Raw genomic sequence first — 27,821 nt, forward strand, 5'->3', positions numbered from 1 at the left:
CATACCTCCGTAAACCCCTCCCTAAACCTCTCCTTAGGCCCTCATTACAACAATGGCGGTAAAAGCCGCTTACCACCGTGCAGAAGACCGCCAACACACTGCCGCGGAATTCCGCCACAGCTATTATGACCCACATCACGGAATCCGCCAAAATTCAGACACCCACACAAGTCAGCCACACCAAAGGTCAGTGATAAACTGGCGAGAACAAAACCTCCACCGTCACGCCAACAGAAATACGCCCACACTATCATGATACATGAATGCACGCGTCGGTCTTTCAACCGCGGTATTCCATTGGCGGCACACCGCCGCGCTCAAAATACACACACTCTTACAAAACACAACCACATTGGACAATTCCAAATACACACACCTGATACACATACACACACCACACCCACGCACCCATTACAATATAAAACACACTCCCACATCACCCACAAACCCCCACGACAAAAAATTCAGAAAGAAGGCCAGAGAGAGAGCACCAGCAAGAACAACAGCATCCACAGGCACACAACACCATCACCCACAGAACCTCCACGAACCTCACACAACACACCACTACATATCAGCACACCTATCACCACACAATCCACCCCACACATCACCTACACCACCCCATGGCACGGCAAAGACACCCCAGGTTCCCGGAGGAGGAGCTCAGGGTCATGGTGGAGGAAATCGTCCGGGTAGAGCCACAGCTATTCGGAGCACAGGTGCAGCACACCTCAATTGCAAGGAAGATGGAGCTATGGCGAAGAATAGTAAAACAGGGTAAACGCAGTGGGACAGCACCCAAGAGATCAGGAGGACATCAGGAAGAGGTGGAACGACCTACTGGGGAAGGTGCGTTCCGTAGTCTCAAGACACCACCTGGTGGTTCAGAGGACTGGCGGTGAACCCACCTCCTCCCCCACAACTAACAACATTGGAGGAGCTGGTCTTGGTGATTCTGCATCCTGAGGGCCTCGCAGGAGTAGCTGGAGGAATGGACTCTGGTAAGACAAATCTTAATTATTACATCCCCCACCCTACCTGCATGCCAGCACATACCCCCACCCTCACCCCCAGCACCCCAACTCCTCACATATGTTCCCAACATCACAAACCACCCATCCCAACACCAAGCCCTGCATGCAACAAAAAAGCATGGACACCCATCACTAAAGCATGCCCACTGCACATACTCATACAACCCCTCACACAAGGTCCCACACAGGAATGCAAGCACTGGGGCACACTGTCACCCACCGATTGCACACCATGACACACACAGATGTAATAACCATCCTTTTATACCCCTGCAGGACCCCTACCCAACGTCACAGGACAGGAGGGTCCACACATGTCCACACCACCAACAGAAGAGGTCCACAGTGATGACAGTAGCTCTGTCCAACTGGATCTAGATGACCAGCCCGGCCCATCGGGGACCTCGGGACAGTCGGTTCCCCTCACACAGTCACAAGCCACCACAGGCCTTCTCCCCTCTGGAAACACCAGCACAGCACCCACCCAGCGGGCCCATACCTCCGTCCCCAGGACACGTCAATCAGCTGTGTGTCCACCACTACAGGGAACCCAGGATAACCCACCACCCCAACAACAAAAGGGACCTGGGGGCAGTGGTAGTGGGCACACGGTCCAGGGGACGGAGGCCCAGGAACACAGGGGAACTGGGAGGGCTGCTGTGCGACAGGGGGCGGACAGGCCAAGGGAACCCACTCTCCACGAGGCCCTCACCTCCATCATGGGAGCATACCACCACTCCCAGGAGACAATGGCAACGGTACTGGCCAAGTTTCAGGAGACCCAGCGCCTGCAGGAGGAACAGTATATGGGTTTCAGGGAGGAACTCAGAACCATCAGCTCCACCCTTGGCACCATCGTAGGGGTGCTGAAGGAAGTACTCAACACCAGGAGGGACACTGTGGCACTATAAGGGGCCCCTGACACTAGCATGGGCGATGAACTGCCCACCACCTCCGCCGGCGCTAGTGGACAGGATGCCCCGCCACAGGACCACCTCACCAGCACCCCACCCCCCGCAGAGGGAGAACCACCCCGCAAACGATCCCTGAGATCCAGGACAAAGACAGAGCACGATGCCAAGACCCCCGCCAAGAAATGAGACCACCCTGATTGTCATCCTACTGTCCCACTTTGTCACCCTGTCCATACTTTAACTGCCCCAGCTCCACTTCCTATGCCCATTTGGGCAATGCACCTGTGAGACTAATAGACTGGACTCTGCCATGGACATTCCTCTGCCATCACCCCTCACCATTTCACTACCCCCTCCAATATTGAGCACTTAAATAAACACACTTAAAGCACAAAACAATCTGGAGTCTGTCTGTGATTTCAAAATAGTGTATTAGCAATTACAGTGACAAAATGCTCTTTCAATTGTAATGCCAACATACCTATGTCACACAGCTCTAGTCCATGAGGAAACAAAGCAGATGTCACACAGTGGGACCCACATCTGTGAAATTGTAAGGGAAAGTGACAACTCAGTGACCATACACTGGGTGAAAACGACACAGTAGAGACGTAGTAGTGTTAAAGTACATGTAGTAGGCAGGTCTGTACTCTTACCTGTGTCTCACTGGAAATATTGCTGGATCACTGAGTCCCTGTTGTTCATGTCTTCTTCCTCTGCTTCCTCGTCTTCACTGTCCACAGGCTCCACAGCTGCAACACCACCACCATCTGGACCATCCTCCTGCAGAAAAGGCACCTGTCGTCTCAAAGCCAAGTTATGAAGCATACAGCAGGCCACGATGATCTGGCACACCCTCTTTGGTGAGTAGAATAGGGATCCACCTGTCATATGGAGGCACCTGAACCTGCCCTTCAGGAGGCCGAAGGTCCGCTCGATCACCCTCCTAGTTCGCACATGGGCCTCATTGTAGCGTTCCTCTGCCCTTGTCCTGGGATTCCTCACTGGGGTCAGTAGCCATGGCAGGTTGGGGTAACCAGAGTCACCTGCAAATGGTGAGGGACAACTGTTAGACACGCACTAACCTGGAGGGATATCCCAAGACCCAGACAACCATTCCCACTGACTTGCCTCCAGGTGCTCACCTAATAGCCACACACAGTGCCTCTGGAGTTGACCCATCACATAAGGGATGCTGCTATTCCTCAGGATGTAGGCATCATGCACTGAGCCAGGGAACTTGGTATTCACATGGGAGATGTACTGGTCTGCCAAACATACCATCTGTACATTCATAGAATGATAACTCTTCCGGTTTCTGTACACCTGATCACTCCTGTGGGGGGGGGGACCAAAGCCACATGGGTCCCATCAATGGCACCTATGATGTTAGGGATGTGTCCCAGGGCATAGAAATCACCTTTCACTGTAGGCAAATCCTCCACCTGGGGGAAAACGATGTAGCTCTGCATGTGTTTCAGAAGGGCAAACAACACTCTGGACAATATGTTGGAAAACATAGGCTGGGACATCCCTGATGCTATGGCCACTGTTGTTTGAAAAGACCCACTTGCAAGGAAATGGAGCACTGACAGCACCTGCACTTGAGGGGGGATTCCTGTGGGATGGCGGATTGCTGACATCAGGTCTGGCTCCAACTGGGTACACAGTTCCTGGATTGTGGCACGGTCAAGCCTGTATGTGATAATCAAATGTCGCTCCTCCATTGTCGACAGGTCCACCAACGGTCGGTACACCGGAGGATGCGGCCATCTCCCCACATGTCCCAGCGGACGGTGCCTATGAAGGACAACAGCGAGCACAGAGTCAAACAACTCAGAGGTACGTACCCACAGTTTACCCAGAACACCAAACATACACAAAAATGAGGCCTGTATGTGTGTTGAGTCTAGGCCTAGGTATGTGTGACGCAGTTGGAAATGAAGCCATGTGGCCCCCTGAAATGGCGGCTGCCTGACCTGTAAAGTGGGACAATGGGATGTGAGGTAACTGCGCTGGCGTTGTACACCGTCGCGGTAGGTGGTCGAAGAAAGCGGCGCAATGCTGCATTGGTTAACGTTGGACCCTATGGGTCCCAAGAGCCAATGACGATGTACGCCGGCGGTGACGGTACGCACCGCCGCGGACGTGACCGCCATTTTCTATCTGTTCAATCACTCGATACCTGATCTTCGACAGCAGAGGACCTACACTGCAAGTGCTGCTGTGACCTCGGTCTGGAAGAGACAATGGCTCGAGTGTCTGGGGAAAGGGCCCCTGCCTTCACATCGGAGGAGTTGGAGAAGCTTGTGGATGGGGTCCTCCCCAAGTACACGCTACTCTACGGTCCTCCAGACAAACAGGTAAGTACACAGGTACCATGTTGTATGGGCTATGCCTGTGTGGAGAGGGCTGGATGTCAGAAGGAAGGGGGGGAGAGGGTTGCGTGCATGAAAGACGGTGAATGCATGTGCCACATGGCAAGGGTAGGGATGGGGGACAATCACTTTGACGGTGCAGTTGGTAATAACTTCTCTTTTTCCCCTGTACATTTCATGTAGGTCAGCGCCCACCAGAAAAAAGATATTTGGCGTGCCATCGCCAAGGACGTCCGGACCCTGGGGGTCTACCACAGACGGAGCAACCACTGCTGGAAAAGATGGGAGGACATTCGCCGCTGGAGCAAGAAGACGGCGGAGGCTCAGCTGGGGATGGCCTCCCAGCGTGGGAGGGGTGCCCATCGCACCATGACCCCCCTGATGTTCAGGATCCTGGCGGTGGCCTACCAGGAGTTGGATGGGCGTTTGAGGGCATCACAGCAGCCACAAGGGGGTGAGTACACTCTCATTCTGCTGACTTTGCGCCCAGTGGAGGTGTCTGGGTGGGGGAGGTGGGCTGTGGGTTTCCCTAGGCCAGGTTGAGTTCCATAGGCAAGGCCCCTCCGTAAGGCAGGCCATGTGGCACCCCAGCCCACCTCTGTAGAGTGCCAAGTACACCTAGTCATGCCCTGTGTCATCTATGTGTGCAGATGTCGTCCATAGCCTTGTAGGCCATTTCCCAGGAATTGAACAGTGGAGCCCAAGAGCGGGGCGTAGTGCAGGGGCCTTCTGTGTCTGTCGTGTCCGCCAGCGGTAGCGGTAATGCATGCACTCAACATGACTTTCTTCTGTCTTCCTCCCTTTTTGTGGTCTCCCTGTTCTTGTGTGCATTAGCATCATCAGGCGGAGGAGCAGTGGCACCGGAGCACGAGGGAGCTGCATCCCACATGGCCCTGGATGGCGACACTACGGAGTCTGAATTCATCAGTGGGAAGGAGGGCAAGGGGAGCTCCACGCCGGGGACAGGAGGTGACACCAGCGACACGGACTCGTCCTCTGATGGGAGCTCCCTTGTGGTGGCGGCAACATCTGTGCCCCCCGCATCTACAGGTACAGACGCCACCCCCCCTATCAGCACCGCCCTCCCAGCAGCCCCTCAGCCTTTGCCCCGTGCCCGCTCACCCAGGAGGGTGGGCATCACCTTCGCCCCAGGCACCTCAGGCCCTGCCCCAGTCACCCCTGCTGCCCCCCAGTGGGGAGGTCATTGACCTCCTCAGGTCCCTCACTGTTGGGCAGTCTACCATTTTAAATGCCATCCAGGGTGTAGAGAGGCAGTTGCAACAAACAAATGCATTCCTGGAGGGCATTCATTCTGGTCAGGCGGCCCTTCACCGAGCTTTTCAGACTCTGGCCTCAGCACTGATGGCAGCCATTGTCCCCGTGTCTAGCCTCCCCCCTCCAACTTCCTCCACCCCGAACCAATCCCCTGTACCTCAGCCTATCCCAAGCACACCTACAGACCAACATGCACACACCTCAACACCCAAGGGAATCTCAGGCAAACATAAACACCACACATCCCACTGGCACTCTCGCAAGCATCACACACATGCAGACACACCAACATCCACTGCCTCCACTGTGTCCCCCTTCTCCTCGTCTCCCCCCTCCCTCCCAGTCTCGTCTACACTCACACCTGCATGCAGTACCTCTACAGCCACAATCTCCCTCTCCAGCACACCCACCCCAACACCTCGCTCACGTGCAGTCACCACCCCCACTACCATTCACACGTCCCCTGTGTCCTCTCCGAGTGTGTCTGTGATGCCCCCTCCCAAGATACACAAACGCAGGCACACACCCACCCAACAGTCATCCACGTCATGACAGCCTCCAGCGCATGCACCTTCACCCAAAGTCACCAAACGTACACCTCCTACAACCACCACCTCTTCCTCCACTCCCAAAAACCCTCCAGCTACCCGTCCCATTGTGACCAAAAAACTTTTCCTGTCCAACCTTGACCTCTTTCCGACACCTCCCCCACCCCATCCGTCTCATAGGTCCTGAACTAGCACCTCAGCCACATCATCTCCGGGACCAGTGGTGCCTGTAGTCACTGGAATCTGGAGTGCACCGGCCACCAGGGCAGCCAGTGTGGCACGGAGCCACAGCACAGACAGCCCCCCACCTGTGAAGCATCAGAAGTTGGCCAGTGCCCGGAGGGAGAGGGGGAAGACTCCAGCCACCCAGGGGTCCCGTTGGGAGTGTGGAGTCAGCTGTGACACCTTCCAAGGTGGGGAAGGGCCACAAGAAACCCGGCAAGTCTGGGAAGAGCAGCACGGTGGAGAAGACTGTCATCATCCCAGCTGCCCAGGAGGCCACTGCCAGCATCAGCCCAGCTGCCCAGGAGGCCACCGCCAGCATCATCCCCGATGCCCAGGAGGCCACCGCCAGCAAAAGCCCCGCTGGGCCATGAAGGACCACCAGCAGCTGAGACCCTGCAATGGAGACCACCGTCTCAAGCACCGCTGAACAGGGCACCGCCATCTCAAGCACCGCTGAACTGGGCACCGCCATCTCAAGCACCGCTGAACTGGGCACCGCCATCTCAAGCACCGCTGAACAGGGCACCGCCATCTCAAGCACCACTGAACAGGGCACCGCCGTCTCAAGCAGTGCTGCACAGGGCACCGGCACCGCTGAACAGGGCACCGCTGTCTCAAGCATCGCTGAACAGGGCACCGCCGTCTCAAGCACCGCTGAACAGGGCACCGCCGTCTCAAGCACCGCTGAACAGGGCACCGCCATCTCAAGCACCGCTGAACAGGGCACTCATGAGCGGCAGGGGCACTGACGCAACTGAGTCCGTCACGGGGTGAATGATGCACTCTGGGCACCATGCCCCCTCCAGAACCAGTGGAGACTGTCATCCACTACCTCTGTCCTTAGCAGGATGAAGCACTCTGGGCACCATGCCCCCTCCAGAACCAGTGGAGAGATGCATCCACTACCTCTGATCTTAGCAGGATGAAGCACTCTGGGCACCATGCCCCCTCCAGAATCACTGGAGATATGCATCCACTACCTCTGTCCTTAGCAGGATGAAGCACTCTGGGCACCATTCCCCCTCCAGAACCAGTGGAGACTGTCATCCACTACCTCTGTCCTTAGCAGGATGAAGCACTCTGGGCACCATGCCCCCTCCAGAACAAGTGGAGACTGTCATCCACTTGTGAGACTGTGGCTTTGCACTCCCCAGGATTGAACAGTGGGCAAGCCACCCACTGTAGAGACTTGAGAGACTGTGGCTTTGCACTCCCCAGGATATGGCAGTGGGCAACCCACCCACTGTAGAGACTTGTGAGACTGTGGCTTTGCACTCCCCAGGATGGAACAGTGGGCAACCCACCCACTGTAGAGACTTGTGAGACTGTGGCTTTGCACTCCCCAGGATGGAACAGTGGGCAACCCACCCACTGTAGAGACTTGAGAGACTGTGGCTTTACACTCCCCAGGATATGGCAGTGGGTAACCCACCCACTGTAGAGACTTGTGAGACTGTGGCTTTGCACTCCCCAGGATGGAACAGTGGGCATGTGGCCCACTCGTGGATTTGGCGTCGTGCACTCAAGCGGCTGAGGTGCCCCCCCTTTCCCTCCCCCTGAGGTGCCTGTTTAGTTGCTCTCTGATGCCCCTGCAGTGTTCTCTCTGTCATGGTCGGGGATCTTGTGTGGGCCTCGCCCATACTGTGTGGTCCCAGTGTTCCACTGACTTTTTTGTGCACTACCTGGACTACTATTCTTGGTATATTTTTTGTTTATGGTGTATATATATATATATATATATATATATATATATATATATATATATATATATTTCTGCCTACTTGCTTTTAATATATCACAATGGTTACACTCATTTTCTATTGTCTTTGCATTCTTCCGGGGTGTTTGGGGGGTGTAACTGTAATGTATTGATATGCATTAGAGTGTGTGTTGTAGTGGGTGGGGGTGGGGGTGGGGGTGTTGCGTGTGTGTGTGTCCCTGTTTTTTGCCTCCCCCCTCCCCTGTGTCGTAGGTGCAGTACTCACCGTGGTCTTTGCCGCCGGCGTTGGTGCTCCTGGTAGAGGAGCAGGAAGACTATTACAGGTAGAATTTGGAGTTCTGGGTCCATGGCGTCCTCGTTCCTCGTGGGGTGTGTAGAGGTGAGAGTTTTCCCTTCGGAATTCCTGTTTCCGCCATGTTTTTATCCGAGGTGAATCCCCCCCGGAAAAATTGGCGGATTGGCCTGTCATAATAGTGTGGGCGGTACATTGTCTCCCGCCTGTGTGTTGGCGGTGACAGCCAAGCTGTTTGTCTGTACCGCCGTGGCGGTCGGAGTGTTAAAGTGGCTGTCTTTGTTGGCGGTTTCCGCCACGGTCGTAATTGCAATTTTTTTACCGCCGGCCTGTTGGCGGTCTTACCACCGCTTTAACACCGACCGCCAGGGTTGTAATGACCACCTTAGTGTTTTCCAGGAGTGATCCGGTTCTAGATATGTCAGTTTGCGATGTGGACTTTGGTTCATATCTCCACTAGGCACTGTTCCCTTGACTCACAGGTTCACAGGGATGGTAATTTGCCAGATCCACACATTTTGATATAACCATATCCTCAGACCCTTCGCTATTCAGCACTACTTGGGTATTAATATGCAAGTTGAGGAATCTACTCAATATATACCTTCCTGAATATTCCTTTCCACCTACCTGCCTTACCATACTGAGGAGTGCTCTTGCAGATGTTTGTTAATAAGGTCTTAAGTTAGCTCTGATGATCTGTATACCTTCATTTTTTGTCTTATTTTCATCTCTTATCTTTATCTCTGAGGGTACATGGTTTCTTGACAAAGATTATGGAGGAGATACAAGAGTTCTGCCAGCTCTAGGGAGCGACTGCAAATGTTCCTTATCCAGTCTGGCACCTGGCGATGATGCAGAAGTTGAGAAATCTACAGAATGATATAATATGCACCAGAAAGATAGTTACTGAAAGCAAGTAATTTATTCTTTCCACCTTCTTCCTTCCATTTATATTTTTTTCACATATGACAGCGACTTTACTTGGAACTAGTAGTATAGAAAAATAAATGGTAGTGGAGCATGGAAGTGGAAAAATGGAATATATGTTTTGTGAAATGATAAGCAGTATTAATATGCATATTACTACATTTTTTCAACATATCAATAGATTTGCCCAATTTTAAATTGGGTTGTGCTGACAAGCTCACGATTTTGCTGTCGTTTTTTGAAAGGTGTCTTGGGGTGGAGAGTAAAGTTTGCTTATTAGGCCAGGAACGTTTTTTCAAGTGAAACTTCGAAACCGGTTACGTTTTAGTCAATTTGTAGAAACATTGTGCTGAAAAAACACACCTTTTCGGGACCATTTTAAAAGTTATTTACGAGTGCAACCCCCACTATCAACAAGGAGAAATGTGAGGTTTGTTCAGGTTGCTTGCTGCAATCTGTGATGAGTATTTATGACACGCTATTTCTAAAGTTCATGCTGACACTTTTTCATTGTGTGAGCTCTATAGATGTCTCAGTAATGGGTACACTGTGCACATTGCAGAATAGATGTGCATTGTGAAAGCTCTGAAAATGTATAAGTACTGAGATAACAGTGCACGGCGCAAGTGAAATTGAGGAGCGTTGTCAGAGCTTTTTGCATAGTGCAATACTGAGATAGCAGCGCATGGTGATGAGAATTGAGGTACATTGTGAGAGCACTGATTATTTTAGAGGGCCAAAGTGCATCTTCAGCAGTGCTAATGTGTTTGCCTGCTATACAGCCAGTATTGCATATCAGGTGATTTTCTCAATGCACATGGACGAGCCAGTTTATTTTGGCCTTAATTATTTCACAGTTTTCTTTTGGAAGAATCTCACAGTTCCCACTAGAGAAGTTTGAACTCCCACACTCATTTGATCAGCACAATTTGAAGTTGGCATTAACACTTTTGCAAGGGCTGTTTTTCGTTCCCAGTTTTACTCTGTGCATTTTATTATTTTTATGCGGCACTAAAGGTGCTAAAAGTGCATTTCCAAATGGCAAGCGGTTAGCACTGGAGTGAATGAGGCATCGTGAGATGAACTTTTTTGTTCAAAACCTGAACAAAACATGTCAGCTAGGAAGGAACATGCTCCCAGGTCACAATGCTTGAACTGAAATGCAAGGTTTCAAGTGGATGATCCAGACCTTCCTTCTGTTATGCGAACTAGCATAATGATAGTTGCACCTTTCCACCACAAGTTTTATAGTCATAGTTTTGCTTTCTACTCTTCCCCTCTACAGTAATTCTCAAAGTGGAGGTCACAATACACTTATCAAGCTCACGCATTAAGCAATACAGACACAGAATGGATTATTCAGGCAGTAATGCTGGACAAAGGCCTACTAGTTTTCAACACTGATTTGTGAGGGCTCGAACCACGCCATGTTTTCAAAATACACTCTATGCAAACGATTTCCACTTGTGATCGTATACAAATGTTCTAATGTGGATTTCCTGAAAAAACAGGCTTAGCTACAGTTGTGGCTTGCTGACCTCTAACGGGACAGGGCGGGGAGGATGCCGCAAGCGTGGGGGGTACTGTTTGGGAACATTTAATTAATAAAAAACATAAATTAAAACTTACCTCCTCTGCTCTTCTTTGCATCGTTGTTTGCGCCAGGCTGCAGGCACAGGCTCCCAGCCTGCCCTGCGGTCAATCCTGATGCTGCTGTAAGCCCTAATGGAGGAGCCGTCGCTGCTTAGCTATGACCCTCCTTGAATAAGGATGGACAATTATGCTAGAGAAAATGGAGATTCAGAACTGAGTGAGTGGCAGTGGATATGACTATTTGGCCTCATTTAGGGCCTCATTACGACCTTGGTGGATCGGATACTCCGTCTCAAACGTGACAGATATCCCGCCCGCTGTTTTACAAGTTCCATAGGATATAATGAAACTAGTAATTTGACGTACGGGTTATCAGTGTATCGGTGTTGATGATATCTAGAATGAGATGAATTGCAGAGGGAAGATGGTGTACACTAAAGCTACCTATTGGTGGAAACTAAGAGCTTTATTCACGTCCCCAGTGGTAGATTAGAAGAGGATGGGGGTTAATTCAACTCGTACAGAAAGATGAACTTGCTTCTGCCCAACAGACACCCTCAAATTATGAGTAAAAACATTACCTCCTTGTCAGTCTCCACCTTAATGACACAATGAGCTTCAGTGCCTCCACAGAACCCTCCAAGCATATTTTACAGTCTAGTCATTCCCATACCTCCCAAATATGGCTGACTTCCTCTTCCTACTTCTTGACCTCCAGAGGAAGTCAAGCCCACCCCACTTCCTGTTTTTGTTGGCTCGGCAGCTCAGGTACGTCAAGCAGTCAACAAGTAAGTGGGATAAGGTCTCACTATAGTGGATCCAGAGACCCGTTAAGAGGTCCAGCTTTTTCGGATGCATTGTGTAATATTCAATGATATATGTCACTGAAGGCCATACTATAGTGGGCTCCTATTGAAAGTGTCTCTGTTATTTGTGGAGCCAGCTGCAAGTTTGCAGGAAAGGAGTCCCTGCACTAGAGGGCTTGTTATTGGAGTCTGGTGCTCTTCTCCTGGGTGCCTCTGTGTCATTATAGCCTGCAGATCCTGCAAGGGTAGGCACAAGCTTTAGTGCCTGATTTTAAGAATTGCTGGGCAAACAGGATGACAGAGGGATGATCGTCGGCCTTGTTGCTTAGAAACTATAAATACCAGGAACACAGATGTGTTTCTAGTGTGCTTGAGCAGCTTTTATGAAGGAAGGCTTAGCCCTTAAGGGCTACCGAGCATGATCCTTCTGAGCCGCCTACATTACAGGTGATTCTGCAGATGATTCAGGCTGCTCTGGCATTTAAGGAGAGTGGTCTATACTATCCTAAAAAACAATGCATTGAACCCTCCACCGGTATAAATCTAGAGAGAAAGGGAGAGGGGGAGGAATTACAAGGAAGATATGTGCAGGGTCAAGAGTTGAAGGAGGTCCTGCAGCATATCAACAACATGACTTTTACTGCGGCCTGAGTCACTACCTACACATGCTTTCATTAAGAAGGTGGTTGAAAATGATTGGCAAGACATTGATGAAATCACTTTTCCTAGGCACCTGATGAAAAGATATGCCATACATGAATTTTTCAAAAACTTTCCTCCTTCAATAAAGGCTGATTATTTAATGGCAGGATTATCATCCAAAATTACTATTAGGATTTCAGATCCTGTGGACAAAAAAGTGGACACTGTAGTCAAAAGGTCATATGCTGTGGCTAATTTTTCCATTAGGGCTTCTGCCTATTTGTCACATACAATTCAGTCCCTTCTTAAGGACTTTCAGAGTCTGGCAGCACTGATGGAACAGGGGGCAGATATTACTCCAACATTTGGCAATCATGGTGGAACAGACCAGGATGTTGTCTGATATGTCTTATTATACCTTGGGTGCAGCAGGATCAACAGTGGGGGCTCCTATTCAAGCCAGAAGGCAAGTCTGGTTACGGAACTGGAAGGCAGATGCTGCACAAAAGGTGCTGTTGATGAAAATCCCCTTTTCAGGCATGACATTCTTTGGGGCTCCCTTGGAGGAGATGGTAAAAATAATCTGCAGAAGACAGGAAGCTTTTTGTCCCATGAAGACCACCTAAGGGTAGGTTTGTTGGGGGAAAAGAACCTTTGGACAGCCAGTACCTGCAAAGAGCAACCATCCCTTCCGAGGAAGGGGGTGCAGCTGGGGTGCTCCTTTCACAGACAAATCCTGGCCTCCGAAGTCAGATGGAGGGGCACAAGAGCAAGCTAAATCCTGACTATATTGGTAACTCTTTCATACAGATCTCTGTTGGGGCAGATTGACAAGGTTTCTGACCAATTGGAAGATTTCAGTATCACCCAAGTGGGAGTTGAGAGCCATAGAGGAAGGCTACACCATAACTTTCAATTCTACACCTCCATAGTATTTTGTGGCCACTCCCCTTCCATCAGATCCAGTGAGACGACTAGCCATTCTGGATGGTATTCAAGACCTACTTTCCAAAAGAGCAATAAGAGATGTTCCTCATCATCAGAGGGGTCAGGGAGTGTACTTCCTTCTCTTCATGATAAGAAATGCATCAGGCAACATTAGACCAGTGTTGAACTTGAAGGATGTCAACATTTTTATTCCCCATCTAAAGTTCAAATGATATCATTACAGGAGATTCTTCCTTTTCTGAACCAGAGTATGATGGTGATATCACTGGATCTTTTGGATGCATATCTACATGTTCCAATGCATCCTTTGTTTCTCAGATTCTGTTTGAACAATCAACGCTACCAGTTTCAGGTGCGTACATTTGAGTTAACATTATCTCTTAGAGGTTTTATGAAGGTGTTAGCACCTTTAGTGGGGGCCATTCATAAGAAGGGCTTACATGGTTTTCCTTATCTGAATGATTGGCTGATTTCTGCTTCTTCTTTCTCTAAGATGACCAGTCACATCCAGGTTTTTGCAGATTCATGGCTTCCTCATCAATGTCAAGAAGTCCTGTCTAGCACTCACCCAGGATCTGGTGTTCACAGGGGTCACTTCGACATGATCAATGGACAGGTCTTCCTACTTGTGGAAAGGAGAGAGACTATAAAGAAGGAGATCTGGAATTTACTGGGACAGGATACTCCTCCAGTCTCCCTGTGGTTGAGGTTGCAGGGGTTCATGGCAGCAACTATCAATGTTCTTCCTTTGGGCGTGACAGTACATCTATCCTCTGATCAACCATCTTTTGGCATGTTGGTCTCCTTGTTCTCAGAATTACAACCTCTCTCTTCAGGTGTCACATCAAATAAGGGGTCCCTTGAAATGGTGGTTGAGTGACTACAATCTCTCCAGGGGGCTGCCCTTTCATGTAAATCCAGCGTGAGTGGTAAGGACAATGGCAGCAATTTGGGGTGGGGGCAACTTTAGATTCTTGGGCTGTACAGGGGAAATGGAACCATCTTCAAGCAGTTTCCTTTTCAAATTACATGAAGCTAAAGGTGGTATGTATAGCTTTGCTGGAGTTAAAACCCTTCCTCATGGATCATCATGTCCAATTCTAGACAGACAACAAAGTGGTGATGGGGAATTTGAACAATTAAGGGGGTTGCAGGGTTCAGTCCCTGTAGCTCCTCACTCAGCAGAATGTGACATGGGCAGAATCCAATCTGAAGTCCCTGAGGGCTGTGTACCTCCTGTGGAAGAGGAATTGGGCAGCCGACTATTTGTGCAGAGTTTTTCCTCCAATGAGTGCTATCTCGTTGACAAAGGAAGTATTTTGGCAGTTGCAGAGGAGATTTGGGTGTCCTACAGCGGCTCTGTTTGCATCCCTGGACAGTGCTCTGCATCCACTTTTCTGCATGATTATTCCTTGCGCTCAGGCATGGAAGACGGATGCAATGTTGTTCAGGTGGCCAGGGGATCTGCTCTAGTCTTTTCCACCTTTTCCAATGATTGCCACAAGATCATGGAAGACAAAGCCTTGATACTCTTGATAGTGGCTGGGTGAACAAGAGGGCCATGGTATCCTCTTTTGTTGACTTCAGCAGTACAGCCACACTGGGAGATCCCCGAACACACCAGCTGCTGGTAGGGCCAACACTCCCTTCAGAGATGTTGCAGAGGTTGCATCTTCAGGCCTGGCAGTTGAGAGGGTGAGTCAATTGGCTAGGGATTGTTTAGAGCGAGTAGTGGAGTTTTTCCAGAATTCTCAGTGTCCTGCAACCCTGAAATCATATTCTTGGCATTGGGATTTCTTCTCACACTGGTGAAAGGGAAAGAGGGCCGGACTCAGGATCAGTTGAACCAGTAAAAGTGTTGGAGTTTTTTATTGAATGGGTTCACATTGGGTTTGGTTCCTTCTATTATAGGGGTACACTGGGCAGCTTTGAAGGCTTTCAGAAGCCCACATTTCGATTATTTTGATCACTTAGTCTCCAGATCAATAAAAATGCATTTCTTCAGAGACCTTGGGTGGTATGCCCGGCTCAGCTTGAAACCTTCCTTTAATGTTGTGAGCTCCACAAGCCTCTCCTTGTGAGCTGTAAGCTGAGGTTGAACTCAAATTCTTAATATTGAAGGTAATTTTTCTGGTAGCTATTGTATCAGCAAGAAGGACAGGAGAGTTGTGTTCTTTTCTCAAGACCCCACCTTTTCTGAAGGTGTTACCAGACAAGATTATTTTGAGATCTGATCCCAAGTTTTACCTAAGATTTCATCCTTAACTAACAGATCTAGGTAGGTGGCGCTTCCGATGTTATACCCAGACCCTCAGACTGTGGAGCAAACATTTTTACATCTTTTGGATGTTAAGAGGACAATGTTGCTGCATTTGGAGAGGATAGAACACTTTCAAAGGGCAGACAGTTTGTTTGTGGCCCTTTGCTCAATAAGAGGTAGTCAGAAAGCTTCCAACTTCATTTTGAGTAGATATATGAAGCAGGCTATTCTCCTTGCTTATGCATCTCAAGGAGCAGAAGTGGAAAACTAGGTTCAGGGTAGGTCGATGAGGCAAGTCTGTTTCCTGGACATCCTTTAAAGAGGTATGTATTGAGGACATCTGTAATGCGGCCACATGGGCCTCCTCACAGATGTTTATGGGTTATTATAGAGTGATTTTGAGGGGGTACAGTATGCACAGATTTTGCTTCAGCAGTTTTGAAGGCAATCACTAACTGTTAATATGTGATTACAACATATTGTATTTAACATTTGTGTGGAAAGTGCAGAACAAATGCTATTATGCCTTCTGTCTTTCATGAAGCAGAATGCGGCTTTGGTATCTGCTCATCACGTAATTAAGGTGGGGAAGAAGACTTGCGAGGAGGTAATGCTCTGGTTACTTACCAGTAGTCTTCATTACTCAGAGTCCATGTCTTCCTCTCCACAGTTAATTTCCCATCCATCCATCCACCCATTCCCTCTTCTTTTTTAGCTTAATGTATTTTTGAGGCTTTAGAAAGAACAGGGAGTGGGATGGGTTCAACTTTCTTTTGAGGTCAAGAAGAGAGAAGAAGAAGTTGGCCATACTGGGGATGGATTGGAATGACTAGACTGTAAAATTTGGATGGTTTTGTGGGGAGCTGAAACTCATTGTTTAATTAGAATGGAGTTGAAGACTTGGAGTAAAGAAGATTACCGGTATGTAACTGGGGCATTCTTCTGCATAGCATGTTCCTCTTTGCTAGAAACACCCACTGTATGGGAAGTGGGGAAAAACAAATGCTACATGAGACATCTCTTCTATTTTCTATGCAGCAGACTTGGCGGGGACCAAGTATTCTAGAGAATCCTGGTATTCCCTGAGTATATAGTTGAGTTATTATTCTAGGTGACACTTGCTCACCAGCCAGGTTGATCTTTTTTAAAGTCTGCTTGGGCCCCCACTGCTTGTAACACTTTATTTTTATTTTTTTGTAGTCATTTTTGGGTGTTTAACCTATGGCATTAAGTTACATTAACACAAAACCAATAGTACTATTTCTTTGAACCAATAAGAATTATATTTTCCTGTGATGTGTATTAAAAAAGGGGTTTTATACTGGTTCAATGTGCACATGCCTTATGAGATGCACATGTACTGCTCTGTTAAAATTGTATTTTTTTTGCTGCACAGATAGTCATCATATATAGGTGGCAGCATGCATTCTTTTATCTTTATGATATTTTTGTGGTATATGCATGCAATAAAAAATGATTTAACCTTCACACCAGCTTGCCAAAGCCAGTCTTGGAAAGGGGTTGTGATCTATCCCCATTCTAACGCTGTAGTTATGGAAAAACAAATTACATTGACTGATTGTGCATTACATATAGTCACACTACACCATTTATACTACCATTACATACGTACATACTATCATTTGGTAAATTCAGCAATGAAATGCAGAAAAGAAAATAGCCTTTTTTTTTTTAATAAACTTTATTCTATATTACAAATAGGTTTTTTTTGTTCTGGACTGCAAAATAGGAATGCATTATATTTACATACACAGGTATACAATTAATTATAACAAAGTTACAGAAGCTTGCCTTTACCAAGATACAACTCTTTCCAATTTAAATAACATATTATTTTGGGTGCACTAGGATAATAACAACTTCCTTTCTAGTATGCGTCTCCGTAGCCTTTTGGCTCGCTTTAACACTGGACTTTATGGATATGTTATCACAAACAGTTTATTTGAAAGGTGGAAGCTTTATCAAAATCTGTGGGCCAGCATCAAAGGGTCCTGTGTGTCTGTGCTATTTGTTTAATCTGCATGCATGTGTTTTGCTGCAAAACATGTTTGACCCAGAAGAAAACACAAAGAGATCAATGCATTATATTGGGTGCCATTTTTCGCTATTGTTATTTCATGGAAGGTTTTGCAATTGTTATTTCAGGGACGTTTCAGAGTCCTGTCTTCTTCTGTGTAGTCTACAAATCTACTCTGCTCTTGGACTAATCAACCAGTGACCTCTGTCCATCCAATATCCTTATATTAGATAATATTTTGCTGATCCCCAGATAAATACTCAGCCTGATCTCTGAACTATGGTGACATATTGTTGACCATATATAAACCACGAGTAGCAACTGTTTCTTGGAAACCACAGTTATCCTGATTTATAATTAGACGATGGGTTGAAGGTGGATGAGCGGATATAAAGAGGCCTTCAACATGTATGAAGGAAGAATGCCTCTGACTATCCTTGTGAGAAGATTTGCTATATCTGTTTGTTAGTGTGCCATGCAGCATTTGAGAGAACTGAGCATGAATTACAAAGGTTGCTCTGGAATGCTCACATTTTCTGGGATATATGGAGTTTCAAGCAGACAGTAAAAGCAGCCTTTAGTAGCCTCAAGCATGATGAAGCATGATGAACTAAGAAAGAAGTGCTACAATTGTCTGAATCAGTAGGTGCACTTAGCACATTTACTGCAACAAATCTACATTTCAGTTGGTGGGGCAGTAGTCTGGGTATTTCCAGGCTGAAAGGATCTTTCTTGGGTGTGGAGAATGTGTATGTTCTACTTAGAAGTGTAATATGCATATTCATTGAAAAACAACACAAGAGAACTCCAGTTCTAAGAACTCAACTAATGGAAGTCACATTACTGGAAAAAAGTAACAGAAACATGGCTTAGTAGAAAATAATAGAAAGCCAAGAACATTTAAAAAATATAATAATAATAATTGACTAGAAAAAGAGCCTACTATGTGTATCTTCGTATATATATATATAGGGCATTTGCATCCTAAAAAGTATGCAAAAGACAGTAAAAAGGATATTCTCTGAATTGGTTTCTACCAAATGGTAAATGTTAATCATCCTGAAATCTTCACTTAACGGTTAGGGTGAAATTCGTTCTCTGAATTGGTTTTCAATTAATGTGTCTTTCTATGAGATCCCATATAACCAAATGTCTTAGATGCCACAGCACAGAATAAGCCATTATCTGCTCTAATTAGAGCTTATTTGCCACCAGTCTATTGAGGGTGTTTTTGTAGGCAAGAACGTGTGACAAAATGTCTTAGCCTAAAAAATTCTGATACTCTTGAAGGCACTTGTCCATGCTCCTAAAATCTACAACTCTGAACCTACAAACAAAATGGCAGTGTAAATGCAGATTTTGTACATCATAAAAACCATATATCTTAAACTTTCATCGTTATCATGCAAAGAGGTCAGACCCATATACTCCAGGCTGTGCATGCATTTAATTACTTCTTACGTGCCTTTTCAAAATGATTGTTTATACAAGCTTCTCTGCCAAGAAGCGAGTACTGTATGTTTGTCAAGTCCAAAGCATGAAAGATAATTCAGGTGATCTTGTTAAAATTGCAATAAATCTATCAAATTTCACTTATATTCATTCATCTTTCAGTTACTTTCTGAAAGCAATATACCTTTGTTTTGCAGGGAAGACCTGTGACCATATTGGTGGCTGTGCCCTATTCACACTATTATGATAGCTTCAGCAGTAACCAGCAAGAAAATATATACAGCTTCAAATGAAGAAGAGGCAAGTGATAGAGAGGGAGATCGAAAGAGGGAGATCGAGAGAGGGAGCGAGAGAGAGCGAGAGAGAGAAAGAGATAGTCTATCTTAAACTAGAGCTTTGTTTGCTCAGCTAAACCAATCACATTCAATAAATATTGCTGGCTTGTCTGAGCAAGCTGGATTTCCTTTCTTTAAATTATTGAACAGACATTTTCTAATGTTATTGATAGGACATTTTGCAAGCACATCAATCATTACTTTCCAAGCAGCTGGCAATCAGGATCAGTTCATATTTTCATTTGAGTTTTGATCTCAGCATGTTGTCTAAATGTAAACCTGAACAAATGCACTAAAGCTACAGACTTGCTATTGGTAAAATTGCCATCAACTAAGGAATTAAAACATTCTCATCAAACTGTGGAGTTAATCAAGCGATTGACAATTTTGGACTCACTATGCACAAACTAGGCAGTAGTGAATACTACAGCTGCATTTGTGTTGGGCTCTTTTTGTGCCTAAGTTAACATGTTTTCAATAAACTAACATTTGACTTTGAAACAGCAAGATCTAAGGTGATTAAGGCTTTTGCATGTTTGAGGGAGATTGTAGTCTTTATGTGCTAAAACATGAGCCCACTGTGAAGATGCCCTGCTTAATAACTTTTAATGAGCCAACTGGTGCCAAATATACCAGTAGAGAAATAATTTAGTGATCATACTGAGTATCTACAAATTCTAAGTACATTGGGATGAGGTGAGGAACTTGGTCATATTGTTCAATCATTGCACAGTAAGTGAAACCATTGGAAGTTCCCTCCAAGAATCTAAGGGCATATCTAAGGGGATTCCGATTCCATAATATCCTATCGTGATATGGCGGATGGGATATCCATCAATGTTTGTGATGGAGTAACCCATTCCCCAAACTCTAAATCAGGTCCTTAATACCTTACACTGGCCCCTGGAAATGCACTCTGATAGCCCAATCCACATCCCTGTACTCACAGTATACATGAACCTGTGTGTGGTAACGCAAGAAGTTAATTATAATGGGGTACTTGCGGTTTGTTGGTAGGTCGGACATAACTTTTGAAAAGTAACTAGTAATAAAAACCTACATTCATCTGTTCTTTAGCCCTCAATAGAAAAGGTGATGAATGAGGGTAGAAAGGCTGACGCTGCTGACTGATATATAAAATATACGTGAATCTTTCATAATGAGTTGTTTGTGATGTTCTGGGAGTTTTTCATGACATGGGGCAAAGCTTACAAATGGTGAGTAATAAATATTAGAACATTGGAACGTTGGCAGCTCCATTGAAAACAATGGAGTGCTCCGGGCTTTTACTGGCCGGTAAAAGCCCGGAGCGCCAACATTCCAATCTTCTTCGTTCACAGCAACAGCTGTGAACAAAGCCTCACTGAGCCTGAGGGGATTTTAATCCCCTCCGGTTCCGTGAAGCCTTTGTTTTATTTATGAGAACATTCTGCCCTCTAATGGCAGAATGTTCTAATAGCCTTAGAACCCGCCGTAGCAGGCTCTACCGGCTATTAAAGGCCCTCTCCTTCGGCTCGGGCCTTTAACGGTGGAGCAGGCCTTTAATAGCTGGTAGAGCCCGCTACGGCGGGTTCTAAGGCTATATTAAATTATAATAATACCACTGGTTCTGGGATCCCTAACATCCTCACAAGCACACACGCATAGATATGGCTAAGCTCAACAATGCACAGTGATGCCTTTTGATTTATTAGTGTTTCTTCGAGGCAGAGTCGAGTCCTTGAGCAGTTTGATGTAACCTTGACTCTTCTGAAATAAACTGCATGTGGGCAGTTTAAAATTAACAGGCATTGCTGTTGTACAGGCTTATATCATGTGTGTTATGTCATGCCATGTCTTAAACCAGCTGTTATCTGGATGACTAATACAAAATCCATTATATTTTCAACTCTGAGAAGTTGAGGGCCTCCTTATAGCAGAGAAGCAATCCATGCCCTTGAGACAAATGAGGCAGCGAGTATTTTGAATATAGACAAAAAGTCTCTACGAAGTGGAAGGCAACATTTCTTTAGTGATGCCAACATGGAGTGTATTTAGACTTTCTCCAGTCCTGCGTGTTTCCCATGTTCATGCATTTTTATATGTTCTTATAGTCATGTTTATTCCACTACAATATTGTTTATCCCAGTGTAAAACAAGGGCTACAAGTCCCAGAATGCAACAAATAAATTAGGATTGAAGCAGCTAGTCATGCATGCACCTAGAACATTGGCAGCTGTGGTTCTCGTACCTGTTTAATGGTAAACACAGTAGAGTGTTTGCAATAATGCCTTGCCTGCGGTCAGTAGCTCCAAATGGGAACAAAAGTTTGAAGATAGTGGGCAGACTGCTTTAAGGTTTAACTGACCTAGAGTAAAATAGGTAAACAACCCATATGATGAAATGAGAGCAATTATGTTTATTTGAATAGAAATATTATGTATCAACACTCAAAAATACGAAAACTCAAACTGCTGTAGAGATTTCGGTGCATGTATCTGTATTAATTTGTCTACAACTCTTTCTTGCTTGGACATAAATGGGCAATGACTTACGATTTAACTAAATTCCTTGGTCGACTGTAGATTGTGGGAGCACCCAACACCAATGATATTGTTGATGAATGTCTTCAATAAAACATGAAGAAATACATGCCTACCCTGTTTCCATAGAGTGAGAAAAAAGCATGCCTATTAAGGGGGATAATGGCCAATGACATAAACGCTTTTGACATAGTGATGAAAATATCCAGAAATAAACAGTTAAGGAAGACAGTGATAGCAACCAGGCACCAATCCCTTTGTTTTAATGAAAATTAGTGTTAAGGTACAGTAGTGATTTGTAAGATTACTGTTTCCTGGGAACATCCCACTTTCATAGATAACCTAGGGTGTTTTTAGAACTGTTTACAGCATACCATGTGGCACTATAGAGATCTGCTTTACTTGCATTTGTGTTTTGAGATTATATATCTCTACCAAGATCCAATCCTTTCTGCTTGGGTTGTCCTATTTAATGACCATTCAGTAGCTGTACAGTATATGGTGCCAACAAGCAGTAAAATGTTTTTCCAAAATAAGGCTGTAACAAGAAATTATCAACTATTATAGTGCCTGACAAACCAGTCAAATGTCTTTTTCATACCATCTGTGCAGGCTGCTTCTGAGTTGGAGGCATGGTTAAAATCGCTTATTCTAATAACAGATATTTTTAGGAAGATATGTTTAGCAACAAAATGCTCATGAACAAAGGGAAAACCTTTTCACAGGACAGTATACTCTTAAGAGGTATGGTCTCTTTGTGTCTGTAGAACGTCATCCCCACAAAATCCAATTTTTAGTGGAAGAATTCTTCAAAAAGGGAATATTGAAGGGAAAATCCGGCCAACGAAACATTTCTGCAAAAATTCAAGTCAAGGGGGAAAGGTATGTGTTGTTAACAAAAACGTCAGAGATTTGTTAACTTTGTGGGCAAATTTGAAATTCCTTCCACTGGAGTAATGACATTCTACTTCTTTCTAGAAAGGGAGTTACATCAGTATCTATGCTAGAGTAAGCACTATATGGTGAAGCACCGATAATGTCTTGACCTCAATGTATTCCCTGTTTCAGAAGGTCCAGGATGGCCCAGACTCTCAAAGTGCTAGATAAAGTTTCCACCTTCAAGGAGATTATAATTACACGACAAACCGCTCAGATCGATGCTTCCAGGCAAACAGAAGTACAACAATCCTCTTAAAAAAGAACAATGGAAAAATTAAGAAAGAGGAAGGATGTAAAAAGGAACCACATACACATCATCTTCAAGGCGTTTTGTTTGCCTAACTTCTCGGATTTAACTTGTACTAACATGCGTTTTTATTTAAAAAAATAAAATAAAATAAAGGTCATGGAAAGCCAAAGTTCTCTCTCAGGGAATCCAGGAGAACTCTACACATTCACAGCACAAATCTGGCAGATTTCACGGCAGGAGAGAAGGATGAGAGATATAAAAAGAAAAACAAACAAAAACAGCAGTGGGAGGACAGTGTGGTAGCTTTAAAGCTTACGACGCTCAATGTTGAAGTGATTATTATTCCGTTTTCAACTTTTTTCTTAAGAATTCGGAGGTGTTCATTTTTAAGATTCTTGAAGAAAAAGAATAATGATGTACCGGATGGAAAAAGTAATAACAATGACAGTAGTGACAATTAATTCACAATAATTGAAAAATAAACGTTTAGGGAACTGTTACAATTTCTCTCTGTTTAGTCTCTTTCTCTTTCTTTCTGCAGTTGTGCAAACATTTATTTCAGTTTTTCTTCTGTAAGTACTTTTTTACCTATGTGCAAAGATCCAATGCCGGGGAGCACAAGTCACACTTTCAGCCAGCTTGTCATCGTGATCCTAGCCTCTAGAGAAAATAAAGAAAATATGACCCATTTCTCATTGTGGCACTTGCATCTTCAAAACCTTTGGTTTTTATTTTTTTTCCTGCACCTTTTTTTCTAAGATATACAGCTCTACTTGCCAGCATCGTTCCTCGTTAAATCTCTAAATCAATATATGTACGCTCTTCTCAAGGTCACCTAGTCCCTTGGTTGAAGTGTCCACATAAGGTGCGTATTGAATTGATCAGATGTCAAACAAATTAATCAACTCAGCAGAAAACAAAATGGCAGCATAGAAGTCAAGCTGGTCCCTTGGGGGTGCTCAAGATAGGATCTTGCTTTAATGTTCGCAGCTTCCATTCAGCGGGTTAATCTTGAATTGTTTGGTAGATGAGGAGCAGCAAAAGATCAGTTGGCGAAGACCGTCTTAATCAGAAATTCGAGGTTTTATTTAATTGACGAGGTATTAACAGGCTTAAAAAATTGATGTTTAGTATGGGAATTAAAACCATTTCACACAAAGCACTCTATGGGAATTAAAACCATCTCTCCTGCAGAGCGCAGCATTTTCAGGTACAGCAACCGGTGAAATCAAGATCCGAGTACAGAGGTTTGTCCAGTTACAGCATGAATAAGCACAGTCTGCTGACATTCATAATCCCATAGAGAGGAACCGTTAGGCTGCTTTATACCCTGGACATGAGAAAAACAATCAATATGAAACCCATAATGCTTGGGTCAACCCCAGAAGTATTTGTTGTATCTGTCATCCGAGGACACCATCATTTTGACTGCCTTCTTTCCAAATTGTGCTGATTTCTTTATGTTTTCTTTGTTTTATTCTTGTGCTCTGGAACCAGTTTCATCAGACAATAAAAAAAAGTTTGAAAATGATCCATTGTGAAATACTTTTGAAATCTTACACATTTTCTGGCATGTTTTTTCTGTGAGAGGCTTGATCCTTTGGAAAATCCACTTTTAGATGCCCCAGAAATTGTCTACTGCAAATCACTGAACCAATAGACTGGGGTAGGTTTGAGTAATGACCAGATAGTATTGTGAAAGGCTCTCACATGTTGACAGCAAAAGGCAACCAGTTTGCTGCAGGACCTCACAGTTCTTTTTTTGGAGATTAAGTCATTTTCATATATTTTATGCCCAGGGGCATGACAATAAAGACTGCAAACTACCAACTCATGACCTTGCAATATATGCCAAAGTACGCCTTCCTGCAGCCATCTTTCAGCTCACTCCTCGAAAACAGAAGTTGTATCCATTACAGGGTAAGCTTTTATTTAGGAAATGGTATATCAATATTTGAAAAGGTACGTGTTTGTTTGTGAGAGGAATGTCAACCAGATTTTGCTCCAGGATCATCAAAAACAACTGTACACGTAACTGTAACGTTGCACTACTGAGTTGACAAGATCTGGCTAATTTATTTTTGACCTATGTGCTTGTTTCTTTGTCCATTTGAAAGCAACATCAAATGCTGCAGCCACAGAATGTCCAAATAAAGCTAAACGGATGAAGGGGTGCCTGAAATGTCGTCATTATTTCCAACTATTTGAGCTTTTTGCTCTTTATAACAATTAGGGAGACACAGGCCAAATCACCTGATCTGGCCACCTAAAGCTGCCTTGTCTTATCAGAATAAGGCTTCACTCCCACCACTGAAAACTGTTTTTTGTTTCCTATTTATGATCCCATAATACTGAATTTATATTTCAATCATGCCAGGAGATGGCAAAGGAAGCAGCAAGCAACACAGCAGATTAAACCTTCTGGTTTCCCTTTCTGATACTGATTATGAGGCGACTGGGGACCTGTGAGCCGAGACTTCCACCTGAATGTCTTTGTGTCTCGAAGTCAACCTTCTTCTGTGGAACTTCTGGAAGCTACCAGTGTTATTTCACAGGGAGGAAGGGAAGAGCGGATTGAGGGCGGAGCTCTGCTTCCAGCCTATCAAAGCTGGCACTTGGTAAAGATGATGATCTTGACTGAGGCACGGCTTGGTTTATCACTCCCAGGGTACCCTGGAAGGACAGTTTTCAGCTGTCTATGCGCATGAGCCCAATGACTTCTTCAAGTTTGCAGGCAAGTTTTTGTTTCCCAGCCTGGCCGTCTTGGTCCAGAGCAGTAAGGATCTATTGGGAAAACAAAAGGGAAAACTGTTACAATTGGAAATTGTGTTCATACATAGCAAAGTTTTATGTCACAAGAGTGAAAAAAGAAACTGTGTAAATGATTAAACAACATGGAGGCATACCGAAATGTTTCACCACAAACAGGAAACATCTATGCACCCGGGATCTGGAACAATATCCTCATGTTCATCAGGACCACCAACACTGAACTAACTTAGGAAAAATTAAAGAGTCACCTCTTTAAAGAACACTACATCACAATGTAATGGGGATCGTCATGCTAGGTTTTGAGAGATGCCTCAAGAGAATCTCCTCAACAATGGAGTCATTACCCACTCTCAACAAATAACTGATTCAAGTACATCCAAGCTTCATCTGGGCATACTTTTGTGCACTGTGCATTCTGTATTTATTGAAAGCTAATCACACCCTTTTTAAATAGTGCTAACCACAACACATTTTGTTCTTTTGAAACTCTGTATATCATGGGCATTATTATTGGTAAACTCAGTCACATTTACTATATCTGACTGGGAAGGATGGACAACGTAACAGTTTAGCCTTCCACTGTGTGGTTGGGAAGACCTATTTCACTTTCTGAGTAAAGACATAAACTGAAACAGTTTGAATTGTGAATGCATTGTAAGTCAGCTTGCACAAATAATAATTTGTTTAATATGGAATATTCACATGACAATAATGTATTCACTAAAATCAGCATTTGTGAAGCACAGCACTGTCACCCCTGGGGGTATCTGGGCACTGAGGGTGCCAAGTCTCTATCGAACAACCCGGTCTTAACCACTGTCGTTTGACTCTTTATTTCACTTCATTTGTGCAAGCTACAATCAAAATGAGTCAAATATCAAAGAAACATATTTTTAGATTTATGAGGATTTTATTTCTAATTTCAAAGTTGTATTGGGTCTGTGGTGAATTTGTTAACACGATTCTGAATCAGTAGGGACGCTCTAGTGCAGTGGTTTCCAACCTGTAGTCCGGGGACCCCTGGGGGTCTGTGAAGCCTTCTAAGGGGGGTCCACGACTGCTAAGAAAATATAAAAAATATTAACAAATATTGACAAACTAGGTCCCCAGCTTCCAGTAATGACTCAGGCGGGGGCCCCCGGATTCCAATGATGATTCAGTGGGGGTCCCTGGGTTCCATTAATGTTAAAGTGAGGGTCCACAGAAATCAAAAGGTTGGGAACCACTGCTCTAGTGCATTAGGATTAGGGCTCAAATAACTTTTGCACATTTCATAGACAAATACAAATGGAATACTTTGTTTCCCCTTCTGTGCTTGTTTTTTTCCAACAGAAATTGGGTCTGCTTTTGAGAATCTCTCTTTTCTCTGTCACATATGACAGACAAGACAGTTGTTGTACTCCGTTATGGCCCAGGGAGTTAAACTAAAAAGGTAATATCAGTATCACATGAGAGTACTATTATGTTTATTGTATTTATTTATGGCTACATCTTGTATAAATATCCTACAATCACTGAAGTGGAAGGCTATATTTATTAGATAAATGTGTAAATATTCCAATGGTAGCTAATTGCTTTCCTAACAAAGAATGTGTCTATAAATAACATTAAGATGAAAAAAAAGATAGATCTGTAGTTTTAAAAAAATGGATACCATAAAACGTGGAGCTCTAATTATTAATAGGGGACCTAATTACTGGTGGTAATTGCCAGGTGCCATAAAATTCACAAACTTTGTTAACTGGCAAGTGAAAAAATGGCTGGAATTTCACACAGTGAAAAGGTGAGGTATTTACCAGACCGCAATGATTTTGGTGTAGTAATCAACAAGAGCTGCAGGTTAAACCCCCAAAAAGGGAGAATAGGCCATACTTAACTACATCCGGTAAACTATGAACACCTTATTGTTGGATATTAGTGGATGTGATAATTATCATATCTGACG

At 44.9% G+C, this 27,821-nt stretch overlaps 1 protein-coding gene across 2 annotated transcripts in view; it reads right to left on the reverse strand.

Moving 5' to 3' along the window:
* Window positions 1–23,641: 23,641 nt before the first annotated feature.
* PLXNA4 (plexin A4) overlaps window positions 23,642–27,821 on the reverse strand; it is an 845,630-nt gene continuing 841,450 nt past the window's right edge. For both annotated transcript variants that reach the window (XM_069229312.1, XM_069229313.1), the window contains exon 32: window positions 23,642–25,888. In XM_069229312.1, the coding sequence (XP_069085413.1) occupies window positions 25,793–25,888 (96 nt within the window). In that variant the 3' untranslated portion in view covers window positions 23,642–25,792. The remainder of the gene's footprint in view (window positions 25,889–27,821) is intronic.

This window comes from Pleurodeles waltl, chromosome 4_1, assembly GCF_031143425.1.
Source record: "Pleurodeles waltl isolate 20211129_DDA chromosome 4_1, aPleWal1.hap1.20221129, whole genome shotgun sequence".
Lineage (NCBI taxonomy): Eukaryota > Metazoa > Chordata > Amphibia > Caudata > Salamandridae > Pleurodeles > Pleurodeles waltl.